At 44.0% G+C, this 16,182-nt stretch overlaps 1 protein-coding gene across 12 annotated transcripts in view; it reads right to left on the reverse strand.

The window, feature by feature from the left end:
* The window catches only part of RALGPS1 (Ral GEF with PH domain and SH3 binding motif 1), a 295,437-nt gene that overhangs the window by 182,644 nt on the left and 96,611 nt on the right, over positions 1–16,182 (reverse strand). For all 12 annotated transcript variants that reach the window (XM_038549311.1, XM_038549317.1, XM_038549310.1 and 9 more), the window contains one exon: positions 6,210–6,293. In XM_038549311.1, coding sequence (XP_038405239.1) covers positions 6,210–6,293 — 84 coding nt within the window. The remainder of the gene's footprint in view (positions 1–6,209; positions 6,294–16,182) is intronic.

A 16,182-nucleotide genomic window follows, 5' to 3' on the forward strand; every position in this document is an offset into this window, starting at 1 on the left:
TCAAATTGCTCTAGTTTTGGCCACTGAAAGCTCTTTCAGTTGGCTCCTGTGTTCCTTTGACCTACCCTAGCATTGTTTTAGTTGGCTGGTTGGTTGGTTGGTTTGAGCACTTCCTTATTTTCTGGTACCACTACTAGCTCATTAAGATGCTATTACCCCAGTACTAAACCAGCCATTTCTCCAAGGAGCCATGGTCCCTTTTATTACAGTATGGTATTAGAAACCGAGATCTGGGTGCTGAGTGTGCTTATTACTACTGAGCTGCCACTGTTTCTAGGTCGTCTTGGTTGGCAGAGCAAGGTAATATGTGTGTGCATGTGTGTGTGCAGGCACGCACAGGTGTGTATATATATTAATCCATGTGCATATATGTATCTATAAAATTTGTTTGTAACCACCTGTATCTATATTAAAATAAATATGAATTCATATTGATGTCTTAGCTTTCTACCCTTGCTTGTCTGTAACTTTCCATTCCAACATTGAAAAACATGGGTCTTACATTCTGCCATCCATTTCCTAAATTGTTCAAATTCTAGTATTCGTGTATAAGGGCTTCAGAATTGTTAACCAATGCCCTGGGGAAAGAACTATATTAACTAGAGAAGAGAGCTTATACATAGTTCCTTTTGTCTTTTGTCTTATAGGCTCCATTCATTTGCAAAGTTACTTAGGTCAGCACCTTTCCCCTCACCTTCTTCAGTGATGTTATTTCACACATTTATAATACGGTTAGATTTTTTTTTTTTTTCGGTTAGATTTTTTTGTTATGTTCTGCTTTCCACTCTAGGATTCCTTAATTTCCACAATAATTTTTTAAATTTGCATATACTAAAGTTTACTCTTGGTGCTGTAAAGTTCTATGGGTTTCCACAAATGATAGTGTCATGTGTCCAACAACACTATGTATCATACAATATTATACAGAATAGTTTCACCACCCTAAGAAATCCTCTGTGCTTCACTACTTAATGCTCTCCCCTTTTCAAAATGCCGGCAACAACCGATAGATCTGTTTATCATCTCTGGAGTTTTACCTTTTCCAAAAATGTTTTTACATTTCCCAGAATGTCTTTAAAATGCTGGGGGGGGGGGAATGCTAGGGGGGTGGGGAGGAAGGAGGGTGGTGGAGGTAATCATACATATGTCACCTTTTCAGACTGGTTTCTTTCACTTAGTAAAAAACATTTAAGATTCATCCGTGTCTTTATATAGCTTGAGGGCTTTTTCCCCCCTTTTTTTTTTGATGAATACTCTTCCACTGTATGATTTACCAGTTTGTCTATTGAAGGACATCTTACTTTTGGTATTTGACAATGATGAATAAAGCTGTTATGTGTGTGTGTGTGTGTGTGTGCGCGCGCGCGTAGACATAAGATTTCTAAGAAGCTGGATAAATATCTAGGAGTGCAACTGCTGGATTTTACCATTCTGGATTCCCACCAATAATGAACGAGAGTTTGTGTTGCTCCAGATACTTGCCAGCAACTGGTACTGCCACTGTTTGTTTTTTTTTTAGCTATCCTAACAGATACATAGTGTTTTGCATTTCCCCAGTGACAAATGACGCTGAGCATCTTTTCATCTTTATTGCTATGTGTACTTCCTTGGTGAGGTATCCAGATTCTCTGCCCATTTTTTAATTGGGTTATTTTCTTCTCATTGACTTTAAAGAGTCTATTTTGGATACAATTCTTTTATCAGATAGGTGTCCTGCAAATATTTCCCCAGGCTGTGCTTCATCTTTTAATTTTATTACCAGCATCTTTTGCAGAGTAGAAATTTCTACTTTCAGTGAAGTCTAACTCATCAGTTTCTTCTTTCATGGATTATACTTTCGGTGTTACATCTAATAACTCATCACCAAAGGTCATGTAGATTTTCTTCTATGCTTTCTCCTATACGTTTTATAATTTTACCTTCTACATTTAGTTTTATGATCCATTCTGAGTTAATTTTTATGAAAGATCTATTGTCTGTGTCTAGGTCCATTTTTTTCCATACATAAAAAATGTTCCAATTGTCCCAGTACCATTTTGTCAAAGAAATTACCCTTCCTCCAATGAATGCCCTCATGAGTTTGGGAAAGATGAGTTTCCTATATCCGTGTGGGTCTATTTCTTGGCTCATTATTCTGTTCCACTGCCCTGGGTGGTCTTTTCTTTTGTCGGTACCATGTTATCTTGATTACTGTCAGTGTTGAAATCAGGTAGAGTAAATTCCCCAACTTTGTTATTTTTCAGTATTTTGTTGGTTATTCTGTCTTTAGTCTTTCCACATAAATTTGAGAATCAGTTCTTGATATTTATAAAATAGCCTGACAGGATTTTGATTGGGATTACTTCACTCTATACATGAAGTTGGGAAGAACTGACATCTTAATATTAAGTCTTCCAATCTATGAAGATGGAATATCTCTCTATATATTTCAGTATACTTTGATTTCTTTCATCAGTGTTTTGTGGCTTTCCACATATAGAACCTATATATATACTCTGTTAGATTTATACCTAAGCATTTGTTTTGCATGTGTGTGCAGTGGTAAATGGGGCGGGGGGCATTTCTATTTCAAATTTCAATTCTTCATTGCTTATATATAGGAAAGCTTTTATATATTGATCTTGTGTCCTACAACCTTGCTATACAGTTATTAGTTCCAGGAATTTTTTTATTTTTACAGATTTCTTTGAGATTTTCTACACAATCATGTCATCTGTGAGTAAAGTCAGTTTTATTTCTTCCTTTTCAAACTGTATATCTTCAATTTTTAAAATTTTATCTTATTGCACTAACCAAGACTTCCAGATCAATGTTGAATAGAAGTGTTGAGAGAGCACATCCTTGCCTTGTTCCCAATCTTAGCGGGAAATCATGAATGTCTTACAAGCATGATGTTGCTTATAGAATTTTTGTAGATGTCCTTTATCAAGTTGAAGAAGTTCCCCTCTATTCGCAATTTGCGGAGATCTTAGTTCCTTGAGAAACTACCATTCCTCCATTCTCAGCCCATGTGGCCTAGGCCCCCCACCACCTAGTTCCACGAGAAGGGTTGTTTCTAAGATCTGGCCAACCAGAGCCTTGTGTGTTCCTGGTCAGGGTGATTAACCAGGATGAACAGGATGGGACACAACTTAGAACAACTGAACATCAGATGACAGAGGTACTGAAAACGAGGCAGGACTTTTCTGCCCTCAGAATAGGATGTGAGCCAGGACCTGCTGGCAGCCATCTTGCAGCCACAGAGGAGGAAGATGCCCAAGAAGAGAGCCAGTACAGAGGAAAGTAGAACTTAGAGATAGAACAAAGCCAAGGCCAGCTAGTGCTGTCTAAGCACCCTAGCAATATGTGAGGTTTAATCTCTCCCTGGTCTTTGTTATGTAAGCCATTAAGTTCCCTTTAGTGCTCAGGCAAGTTTGGTCAGGGTTTCAGTCATTAGGAAGCATATACATATGTGTGTGTATGTGTGTATGGGTATATATGTATGTATGTATATGTGTATATATGTATATGTATGTATATGTATGTATAAATGTGTGTATATGTGTATATATATGTACATATACATATAATATATAGGTATGTGTATATGTGTATATATACATATGAATCCATGAGGAAGGTTAAAGCAGTTCTCTGGGGCAAAACATTGGGGACCTTAGGCCCTACTCAATCTTGATTAGTATACAAGGGTCCTGAGACCCAAAGAGAGGAAGAGACTTGCCCAAGGCCTCAAACAGATCTAGCAGCAGAGTCTAGACCAGAACCAAGTTCTCCCAATTCACTCCTCATCTTTCCCTAATTCTTCAGCATCTTCAGGACACAATTCCAACTCTGCTGCCATCAGTCACAGGCCTCAGTGTCTTTTAGCTCAGAGCTCCTACTACTCTGCACTCTTTTTTTTTTTTTAAGCTAATGGTAATTATTTACTATGTGTCAAGTGATGGGCCAAATCCTTTACATCCACAATTCTCATTTAATCTTCAAAAACCACTTAAAATTATTCTTCCCATTTTATAAATACGGTGGGATGTCAAAAGACAATTAAAGATGGGACAACTAGTAAGTTGTAGGACTAAGATGAGAACTCAGATGTGATTCTCTGCGACCACAGCTTCTCAGGCTATTGTTCACAGATCCCTCAAGTGTTCATGCACAAATTTTGGGGAGTGAGCACTTGAACCCACTAAAATTAAATGCAGATTTATATATCTCTGCATTATCTGGGGGCACATTCATATATATGTATATATAGCCAAATTCTCAAAAGAACATGTGATCCAAAAAAGGCTGAGCACTTCTGTGCTCTATGGTGAACTCCTTGGTGCTGAGATACAAGTCTGGTCCATAATACACACTCAGTGTATTGTGATGAAACTTGGCCAGGCCCTTCCATCCCTCTATGAGTAATATGAACAAATCCCAAGGGACTGAGGTCACAGCAAAACAGGCAAGCTCACTGAGTCTGACTGCAACACTGTCCACCAGGTTTCTGGTTTGGCCACAAGAAGCCTCAAATCTGCTGGCAACCTCCCTCTAATCAGCTGGTCTTCACGTTCCCTCTTATTTTCCCCAAAAACATTAGGATGTTTACTACATGCCAGATACCATGCTAAGAGTTCTTCATATACACTTCACTTAATTTCCACAGTGAATGTGCATGGTTAGCCATAGTATTATTCTCATTTACAGATAAAAAAACTGAGGCTCAGAAAGGTAACTGACCTGCTTTCCTTTACCTGGAGTCTGATGGGGAGCCTTGTTCTCACATATAAAAGTCTGCCAGGAAAGGATGCCAATCAGTTCATTTCAGAGAAAGCAGCCCCAGTGCTGACCATGGCTGGCCACTGGCCAGTTTTCAAACCAGAGCTACAGAGCTACAAGGGCTGTGTCCAGAAGCTATTCACTCTGAGTAGCTGACAGGTTGGCAACCAGACCATTTCTTAAAGCATTCTGTTTGGGAAAATGCAACTTCCCTTCTGGCTCACTTCACCCACTTGGTCTTATCTGGACACAATGCAATTGTTCACGGGACAAGCTGCACCACCCTCTGACAAGTTGACCTGGCCTCTGCGTACAATGCAGATTACATCAGAGCCCCCAGTAACCCTCCTCCAGGAGGGCTGTGGCTGGTCAGAGGTGGGACTGGGCTGGCTCCCCATCAAATAGTTTTGCAAAGGAAACTGTGAATCCTCTGGTAGCGTGTACACATCTGTTTTATTTTTTAAAGCCTAAGCTTGGTTGAAAAGGACAATTTTGAAAAGAAAGAAAAAAGAAACAAAAGGCTTCAGAACTTCTCTTTTCAAAACTGTATGCAGCAGCCCTTACTCCAGATGCATTTAGGCCCTTCTTAGTTCCTATTATAACGATAATGCTAACCGCAGTCTTGATCTTCAGATGAAAAGCTGGTGCCTGTCTGAGGCTCTCCCCATCCTTGAGTGGTAGCCAAGGAGAAGGCTGGAAGCCTGGAGAGGGCTGGCCAGTGGTGATGCATAGTGCCTGGCACTTCAGAGCAGGGAGGCCCCATTGAGGGACAGCCCAATTTACTGAGGGTCTATTATATGCCTGACATTAGGCAAAGTGGTGGGATGCACAGTGGTGAACAAGATAGAGCCCACAGATTAGCATGGAAGGGAGAAATGACAGAGTCCCACAGAATGAGCACAGGTGAGCACAGGCCACATGGGGACAGAAGCACAGGGTGCAGGGAGGTAATGCACAACAGTGAGACCTCACACAAGCTAGGGAGTCATGGAAAGTGAGAGAAGTGACTCCCCGTAGAAGTGACATTCAGGCTGATCAGGCTGGGAGTGAAAAGGGAGGAAGAATTCTGAGCTGAGAGGACAGCACAGCTGGGGGCCTGGCATATCAGGGAAGAGAAGTAAGGCCAGCTAGGATGGAAGAGGGGAAGGGACAAGAGATGGAGCTAGAGGAGTGGACAGAAACCAGACCCACTTGCAGAGCAATCGAGGTGCTTGAGCCTTAGCTTAGGTGGAAGTAGAAGCCAATGGAGTGCTTTAAACCCAGGAAAGATCTATTCAGTTCTACCTGCTATGAAAAAGGACTCTGTGAAAGGACTGATGGGAGGGGTAGTTTGGGAAGAGGGGTTTGGACCTGGGGCGTGACACCTAGGATTGAACCCTGGCAGGCTGCCCAACCCACAGGGGACAAGAGTACCACCTGCTCAGGCACATGCAAGGAGTATTGCTTACCTGGTTAAACCTCCGGGTAAAGGCCACAACATTGGGGGCGAGACTATGTTTCTCCTTCTTACTCCATCCACAGCTGGCAAGTTCCTAGGAAGCACAGAGTGAATGTCAACGGTGATTCTTTCTAATCAGATGCAGAACACACCAGAAGCATCTAATTGGAATGTGGAAACAGACATGGGGAAGAACCATTCATATCTTCACCAGGGTGGGTGAGGGTTCTCCTCCTCTGGAGAGAAGGGCTGATCTGTGGATGGAGGTGCAGCCCGAGAGCCCTCAAAGGTGAGGATTGGAAGTGGGATACTTTTCTCCATAACCCCAGCCACATTTCTCAGAGGACTTCTGTGCCAAAATATTTTTTTTTTTGAAGCTGGAGTAACTTTAATTTTTAGGAAACAGTCACACAAAGACTTTTCCCCTCTATTATGGGATCTGACTTTCCCTTCATTTTAAGGTTTTTGTCATGAGATTCTTTTCAATATTTTTTTATTATTTTTTATTTTTTATTGAAGTTCAATTTGCCAACATATAGCATAACACCCAGTGCTCATCCCATCAAGTGCCCCCCTCAGTGCCCGTCACCTAGTCACCCCCACCCCCCGCCCACCTCCCTTTCTACCACCCCTTGTTCATTTCTCAGGATTAGGAGTCTCTCATGTTCTGTCTCCCTTTCTGATATTTCCCACTCATTTTTTCTCCTTTCCCCTTTATTCCCTTTCACTATTTTTTATATATTCCCCAAATGAATGAGACCATATAATGTTTGTCTTTCTCCAACTGACTTATTATTTCATTCAGCATAATACCCTCCAGTTCCATCCACATCGAAGCAACTGGTGGGTATTTGTCGTTTCTAATGGCTGAGTAATATTCCATTGTATACATATACTACATCTTCTTTATCCATTCATCTTTTGATGGACACCGAGGCTCCTTCCATAGTTTGGATACTGTGGACATTGCTGCTATAAACATCGGGGTGCAGGTGTCCCGGCGTTTCACTACATCTGTATCTTTGGGGTAAATCCCCAGCAGTGCAATTGCTGGGTCGTAGGGCAGATCTATTTTTAACTCTTTGAGGAACCTCCATACAGTTTTCCAGAGTGGCTGCACCAGTTCACATTCCCACCAACAGTGCAAGAGGGTTCCCCTTTCTCTACATCCTCTCCAATATTTGTTGTTTCCTGCCTTGTTAATTTTCCCCATTCTCACTGGTGTGAGGTGGTATCTCATTGTGGTTTTGATTTGTATTTCCCTGATTGTGCCAAAATATTCTTAACCATAAACTGCTTCTCTGCCAGCAACCCTGGGACCAGAAGTCCTCAAAGCAAACTGAGAGAGGGCATGATGTGTTAGCTAGCAGGATTCATCCCCCCAAGTGAACTTAAAATTAAAATATGGCTAAAGGATCTTAGAGCTCATCGGCCACGTGACATCCTCCATTCCTGGAATCAGAGAACATTCTGGCCCAAGCCCACTGCAGTCAGAGAAGCTTCTGGTATTACTTCACACCCTTTCCCAAAGTTGGCCCCTCCTCTATCTCATACAACCAACAGTGAAGCAGAAGGAGAGGTTCCCCTGAACATCTTCTTCAGGGGCCTTGTCTCTTCTTTTACAGCAGGTTTAACGTTACAATCTGAGTCATCAAATTACCTAAATTTTATTTATCAGTGAGGCTGGTTCCTACCCAAAGGAGCTAACAGGAGCACTCTACCAGGATGACTTGGAATGTGTAAGAGAAGCAGGAAAAACCCATTACTACTGCAATGTCCAGTGTGGTCAGCCTGTGGCTTGGGAGTCCTGGCAAAGAATGGAAGAAAGGAGGCAGACTAAAGTTCTCTGCCCCCTGAGTTATAAGCCTTCCTTTTAATTCATATCAGGCTTTGCTATTATTAACATTTTTTTTTTGCTACACATCTGGAATTTTAATAAGGTCTTTAGTGAGAGCCAGCTGCCCACCAGCTGGAACAAGGGTCTACTAGGAAGTCAGGGAGGGTAGTCGGAATGTCCAGAGACAAAATCTGTTGGCTGAGCTGCTATGCTCAAGTGCCATGCCCTTCAAATGCTTCTCAGGACCCAACTATAAGCTACAGAGGAGCGGGCGCTGTGTGAAGCCTGGCTGGAGGCGATGGAAGCTCAGGATACAAGATCCGATGGCCTGGACCTGAGAGCACTCGGCAATCAAGCAGAGGCTGTGCATACACAACTCCCTTTCCAGCTGCCTCCCTTTTGCAAATGCACCGTTTTCCTTCTGGTCACCCACATGGAAAACATGATCACCCTTGACCCTGCCAAGTCCTTCACACCTTCAGTGTAGACTCCAAGTAATAGTAATGACAAGGACGCTAACTTGTGCTACCATTCATCAAGAGCCCCTGGCATAACAGTCCAAGCTGGCCTCAGCACATCACCTTTCATCTCATACCACTCTTACCACTTCCATTTAGAAAAAAAGGAAGGAGGCTCAGGATTCTTCCTCTTAAAGGAATACCTTGATCCTGTTTCTTTTTCAAAAGTAGGTGTGAACCTCTTTGAGATGTAGGCTTTACCTGTTTACCATGATTCTCCTTGTCCTAGAAAATGTGTACTGGACCTGCCTCAGTTACACTGACTTCTCTTCCCCTTTAGAATAGACTTCAATTGTTTTTGCAAATGTGTATCACTGCCCTTTCCAAGTTTAATTGTGGATCCTAAAACCAGTCCTGGAAAGGTATGGGCTATAATCAGATAGAAAAGAGAATTCATAAATCTGGCAAGCAAGGACTGGGGCATGATTGCTCCCCAATCTCTAGCTGACAGTTGCTCTTGGTTTTTTCCCTGAATTCTTTAATAAACAGCAAAAGTTATATACACATATGTATGTGTACATACCCATTTTATGTGTACACATTTAATTAAGAGTCTGTAATCCAATTTAGAATTAGACCCAGCCCTATCCCAGCCTCCACATTCCAGCTGCATGATCTTCTCGGAAACAATCTTCTCAGAATCTCAATTTTCATGTTTTAAAATGGGCATGATACTGTATTTATCTATGAAGCTCAATATGATGATTAAATGAGATTAAGATATGCACAGCACACAGCACAGAACAAGTACTCAGTAAAAGTTATCCCCTTCCCCTTCCCAGGGTCACACTGCTGTCAGACTCAGCATGAGCTCAAAACACCCTCTTCTTTCCCCCACACCACACTCTCATTGTGATCTTAGATTATTAACAAAATCTATTAGTAATTCTCTCTCACTTTGCTGATGTCATGAGCTTATTAGGAACCAAAGCAAGTACTTAATACATCTGCCCTATATTTATTTGATTAGAACATTTCTAAGACCCTGATTCATAAATTCTTTATATACTTCTTGGGTTTTGACAATTCCCTAAAGAACCTTTCGCACTGAGAGTCACGTAACATTTAAAATTAAAGCCTCAACAGAGTAAAACATTATGTTTGAGGGGTTCTTTCATGAAATGGAAGGAGCAAAGGCATTAAGAGCCAGAAGACCCTGCTCTGAATCCCAGCCCGGCAACCTACTTCCTAGGTTATCCCAGGCAAGTTAACCTCTGCTGGCACTGGTTTCATTGCAGATGGAATAGGGCCACTGAAATCAACTCCACAGACTGGTGGCAGAGATTCAAAGAGGTAAAGCCTGGCAGAGGAGGTGACACGCAGGTCACAGGTCTGGCTCACAGCAGATGTCAAGCAACATTTGTTGAATGAATGGAGTATGAGCATTCGTCGGTGTTGAAATCTCCCAAATTCAGGGCAGAAAGATTTATCAGGATGTCAAAAGAAATAAGGTCATTCTATCTGCACTAAAACAAGTCCTGGGCCCAACCTCCTTGGCACTCTTCCTCTTCTGTGTTTGGCCTTATAGGATTACAAGAGATTCCATCTGTGTGAAGTGGGTTTGGAAAATGTGAAGTAATAGAACAAAACTCTTCCAGTCACTAATGCCTAAAAAAGGTCTATGCTATGGAACTGATCTGAGTATTATTAAGTTAAAATTGACCAGAGGAGACGGGATGGTTCTAGAAGGAGACAAAGGGCTGGGCTGAGACTGGTGGCCCTGCATCCTGGGTGAGCCACTCAGCTGTCCCTAGGCTGCCACACACCCCCTCCCAAGGGCACCAGGCCCTGATCTGGCCCAGTCTGTCCTTGGCTTTGAGTTGTCTGCTGAGGTCAACTGGATATGAAAGAGTACGAGCCTGTACAATCCTTTGCCAGCTTCTTCTGGGGCCTCTAGTTGGTTATGTGGATGCTCCCTGGCTTCAGCAGGGAGAAAATAGAAGCTGTGAGAAGAAAACTTTCTGCCACCAAATATGCAAATTCACCGGCATCTTCTCCCTTCCTTGGCTTCATTGGAAGAGAGGCCCTTTTCTCTGGGGGATCTGCTCTCCTCTTGGCCACTGGATCCCATCCCTTGCCCTGTTCAGAAGCCTTGCCCTCATGCCCCCTCTCCCCTCTGCACCTTCACTCCCTTCCCTCTCCATGAATGTTAGTAATAGGATGATAGTAATAACAACATCAGTCATAGTGAAACACATTTCCAGGCCTCTAGGCTTCTCTGGGCTCCTGCTCTTTCTTCTCCTTCCCGATGAATTTTCTGAAAGGGCTGTTAGCACTGTTTCCCTCTCCACCTCCTTCCTCACTCCCTGCTCCACTGACACTGCAAAGTCCTCCACTGGTGACAGCCTCCCCGCTGCACAGCCACTGCCTACTCCAGCTCCTAGTCCTTGCCTTCAGCATTGTGTTCTCTGGTTGTCTTCTGCCTTCTCATGACTGCCATTCTCAGTCTTATCTTCTGATTGCTTTTTCCCGTTCTGGCACTTTCCCTACTTCCACCTAAATCTGTCCACAGTCTTCTTCTGTACCGTTCTATGTCCATACTCCTCCCCAGAAGACCACATATACTGCCAAGGCTTCAACCGCATGTCTGTGCCCAGCCCAGGTCTCTCTCCTGAGCTCCAGACCAGGATATTCAGCCACTTCCTGGCCACACCCTCGTTGGGACCCCACAGGAACCCTCAACATCAGCGGGCCCAGAACCAAAAGGAGTCTGACCAGCTGCCTTAAACAAAAACATGTAATGGCATGAGATTCATTTAGACACTCATTCCAACAGTCAAAGGAGAATGTTACAAAGAAACTGGGAAACAATTTCTAACCGATACAAAATCAACTTTTTCTTAATGCAAGCATTCCTAGGTGACAGCAAGAGTCAACACTGCTTTCAGCTCTCCCTGCTAGCTTCTTGGGGCCATACTGCCAGGAACACCCCCCACCAGGGCCAGCTTTGTGCGTAGGGGTTTAGGAGTCAGATGCCTGAGAAAAGCCTGACTTTGACCATGTCTGGGGTCAGTGAGGTAAGGCCAAAGAAGAGGAGACTGGAGGAGTGGGACAAGTCCTCCCTCTAGGATCCAGGATCAGAGGATCCAGACCATAGAGAGTTGGTGCCAACACATGGCCCTTCCACACATGGGCTTGATTCTGACTGCAATCTTTTCCGAATCATGTTCTTAAAACATGTCCACATAGAACATGCATCACTTTAAGGAAAGGTCACTAAATCTGACTTCATAGAGTACCATCAGGGTACCACCAGCCAATGGCACCATGTCACCAATTTTGCTCAATGGTGACCTTTCTCCCTCCTCTACCCTCCATGCTTCTCCCCAGTCCTCTCATTCTACCATCTGGAATAATCTGCAGAAGAACTGGTGGGACAGTCAAAGGAGTTCTAAAGACACCCCAGCAAGTAGGTGACCCACTGAAGCAGTCAAGGAAGACAGTGCCAGTTTCGGGGTTAGGGGTGGGGTCTAAGGAGTAAGACATTTTAGGGCCTAGACTCTAGTGACATGGTTAAGAACAGACAAATGATAGAGTGGCTGCCATGTCCTTCAGGGACTTTCAGGCCTGTCACCCTCGAGGAAGCCACAGTAGCCAAGGTGTGTGACATGCACATACTCCTGGTGTGGAAGTAGGGATTCTGGGGCTGGAGGTAGGAATGACAGGTCCTCCATGGGGACCTCCCACCTGGAACCCAGCAGTGGGGCTGGCTCTGGTCTCAGGAGGGAACAAGGGAGGGCACAGGGTTGAAAAATGAGAGACCACGGAGCCCAGGCATTAAGGAGTCAGATATGGACTGGAGCTGGCCTGCAACCAGCTAACTCTGAAATCCTAGGCAAGTCTCTTCCACTCCCAGGGTCTGACCTTGCTCACCTGAAAACTGGCAACGGCAGCACCTACCTCTCTCACAGAGCAGGTATAAGGAATAAATTAGGTGATATCTGTCCATTGTTTAGCATAATGCTTGATACATTCTAAGTATTTTCAATGTGTTTCTTAAATAAATAAAAGAACGCACAGCAGCATACAGGAGGTGGGAGCAGAGGCAGATGATCCAGGCCAGGAGAGATCCTGGAGTCTGATGGGGATAATGGCCAGAAGAGCAGTCCCTGGGCAGTGGGACTCCCAGCCATGCCTGGGATGAGGGCCAAGGGCTGGCCAGATAAGCAAAAGCAAGATTTACTGACTACCAACTTTGTGCCAGGAGCTGTGCTAACACCTAACACGTGCCATCTTGCATCATCCTCACAAGACCCTCAGCACAGGTGTGCTTGCTACCACTTCCAGCTACTAAATGAAAAGCAGGGGTGCTTGGGTGGTTCAGTCAGTTGAGCATCTGCCTTTGGTTCAGGTCATGATCCCAGGGTCTTGAGGTCGAGCCCCATATCCAGCTCTCTGCTCAGCCGGGAGCCTGCTCCTCCCTCTCCTGCTCTTCCTGCTTATGCTGCGCGTGTGTGTGTGTGTGTGTGTGTGTGTGTGTGTGTGTGTGAAATAAATAAAATCTAAGAAAGAAAGAAAAGAAAGAAAAGAAAGAAAGAAAGAAAGAAAGAAAGAAACTAACAAGCAGAAGAATTAGTTTGCCCAGGCCACACATGTAGTCAGTGATAGTAGTAGCATAAGCCTGTCCTCACCAAAGCCAGGACAGAGTAGCAGGCCTCATGTGGGACTCCAGCAGGCTCCCAGCCTAGAGAAGTGGGTGATACGAAGGAAGAGACCAAAGCAGGGGCTGGGCTGAGAACAGCAAGGTGGCCAATGCGGCTGGAGTGGAGCAGTAGGAGGAGAGGTGGTATGAAAGGCAATGGGTGGGAGGCCAGGTCACAGTCCAGCCTTAAGGGCAAGTAAGGACTGGATTTTATCAAGTGGGATGGGAGGCAGTGGAGGGATTGCGCAGAAGTAGCTCCCAAGGCGTCACATATGTTAGGCAGGTCTCACTGCCCTGACAACGTGAGCAAGAGAGTGGGTACAGACCCATCAAGTGCTAGTCTGCTAGACTACAGTCTACTATGTACTATAATCTCATATGCAGGATATAATGTTCTCATGGGAGGTCAATTCACTGAAGGAATTGATCATAAACACCTGTGAAGGGCTGTGTGTATGGAGGAAAGGAAGAAAAAGGAAGAGGCAGAGCCCCAGGAGAGATGAACATGAGGGCCTCCAGGAGGCTTCAGGCTTCAGATCCCTGGCTGGACAAACCACAAGATGAGGAAAGAATCACTGCGGACAAATGGGCACCTTCTGTGGCATCAGAGTATGTGTCTGGGGGCGGGGGGGGGGGGGCAGAGATCACCAAATGAGTAATTCATTCTTTCTCAGTTTTCGGTCCTATTGATTTCTACAAAATAACAGCTCACAACCACTACTGTTTCTTCGAATCCTCAAACTACTGTCTGCTTGGGAGACATGTAGATTTAGGATCATAAAGATGATGCAAATTTCCCAAAACATTCCCTTTCCAGCCTAGTACTGTGCAGCTCTGCACAATTAGAACCAGCTGTCACCGCAGGGCAGAAGCCAACTGCAACCCTGTGAACAGCCAGCCTCCCATCCATGTGACAAAGGGAGGGCCCCAGTGAACAGAATGGACAGCAGCCACTGGCAGCTCGGCTCACCCAAATTTCCAAGCCTGATACAAGGCCCATGGGACCACCCGGTCCTTCTCTACTCTTACGCTGGGGACTGTGCTCCATTCCCTTTCTCCGTATTCTTGGGGAATGCTTTTTCTAAGTAATAGCATTCAGATGTTCACTTTTAAAAAACAATACACTTTGGCTTTGTTGATTAGGGACCCAGTAAATGGTCATGACCGAAAACCTGGACAACACACAAAAGCCCGTAGAAGAAATGTAAACCATTCATTAGCCTAAAACCCAGAGAAAATTGGAGTTTACACTCGGTCAATAATAAGGACCCTAAGAACAACTAATATTCACTGGGCACTTACTAAGTGCCACGTACAACGTCAATCATTGCACATCTGCTTATCCATTGCTCAGTGAATCCTCACAAGTCAGGGAGGTAAGTACTGTACCTGCTCCATTTTGCAGATAAAGACAGAGAAGCCTAGTTGGAAATCCTCATATATATATATGATCAGCATGAGAGCCAACACTCAAACCCAGGTCTGTCAGTCTCAGAAGCTTGGATGCTAAACCACAGAGAGCCTCTGTCTGCAGGGTTGTGGCCACGCCCCACGCACAGGCGCAGGGCACACACACGTGCACACACACTTGCTCGCTCAACCCAAAATGAGCTGCTGCCATGTCTGTGGCTCCACATCCTGCTATTGTCCCCATTACACCTCCTCACATCTCCCCATCCCTCCTTTTGCAGAGTTCCCACAACACACACAACACCTCATAAAAACAATCCATCCTCACTGTTCCCTGTGGGTTTCCCTCTGAGTTCTAGAAGATTTTAGCTTGTCCTTTCATCCTGCTTTGGTTTTCCATGGCATCTCATCTGCTGTTCACTATTTCCACAGCAGTTTGATTTCTGGAATCACGTTTCCTAGTACAACTGAATCCTTCTTAATCTGGATCTCCACATGCCACAGGGTCATCCTGAACACTGCTGGGAATGCAAAATGAAATTTCTGGAAGTACCTGCTTCATGGGAAGACACGGGCTTGGATCTAGACTTCGCAATGCCTTCCATTTATCGGCCAACTAAAACTTTTCTATGTCTGGTGAGTATGCTAAACACCATGTCAGAAACTGGAAAAGTTAACTCAGAGGTTCCAGGGCCACATGATTTTACCAGTGAGCACTCTCAGACTTTTAAAGAACACCTAATTCTTACGCTAAAGAATTTATGCCAGAGCACAAAAAGTAATGGGAAGAAGCCCCAAACCCTGACACCTAGCAAAATACAGAATGATAGGGGAAAAAAGAATGATCCATATGACCTACAAGGTTTGTCTAAGAAATACAAGAATAAGCTAATACTTTGAAGACGATTAACATCAGAACAGCATATCAATAAATCAAAAAAGAAAAATGTTATACAATCCTCTCAGATACTAAAAGGTACATAGAAAAATGTAACATTCACTTGAGATTTATTTTAAAAAGAAAAAAAACAGGGGCCCCTGGGTGGCAGCTGACTCTTGATTTTGGCTCAGGTCATGATCTCAGGGTCATGAGATGGAGCCCCGTATCAGGCTCTGTGCTGTGTGTGGAGTCTGCTTGAGATTCTCTCTCTCCCTTGCCTCTACCCCTTCCACACTCACACGCAGGCGCTTGTGCTTGCGTGCTCTCTCTCTCTCTCAATTAAATCTTTAAAAAGAACAAAACAAACTTTCTAGAAGCTTAGCAATATGTATCTTAAACCAACAGCCATCATTACAGCAAAGAGAAGAAAAAGACTGCTGGAATTTGAATTAAAATGAGAAACAACAGGTTTGACTTTCTCCTGGATCCCTGGTTGAGGAAGGCCTATAAGCTATAACCCAGCACTGGTCACTAGAAATGTAATACAAACCGTGTATTTTAAATGTTCCAATGGCCACATTAAGAAAAAAAGAGGGAAAAACAGGTGGAATCAATTTAACAATTTATTTTAACTCAATATATGCAAAATATCTTTCTAACCTGCAATCAACATTAAAATATGCCAAATTAGGGACA

The sequence above is a fragment of the Canis lupus genome, chromosome 9 (genome assembly GCF_011100685.1).
Source record: "Canis lupus familiaris isolate Mischka breed German Shepherd chromosome 9, alternate assembly UU_Cfam_GSD_1.0, whole genome shotgun sequence".
NCBI lineage: Eukaryota > Metazoa > Chordata > Mammalia > Carnivora > Canidae > Canis > Canis lupus.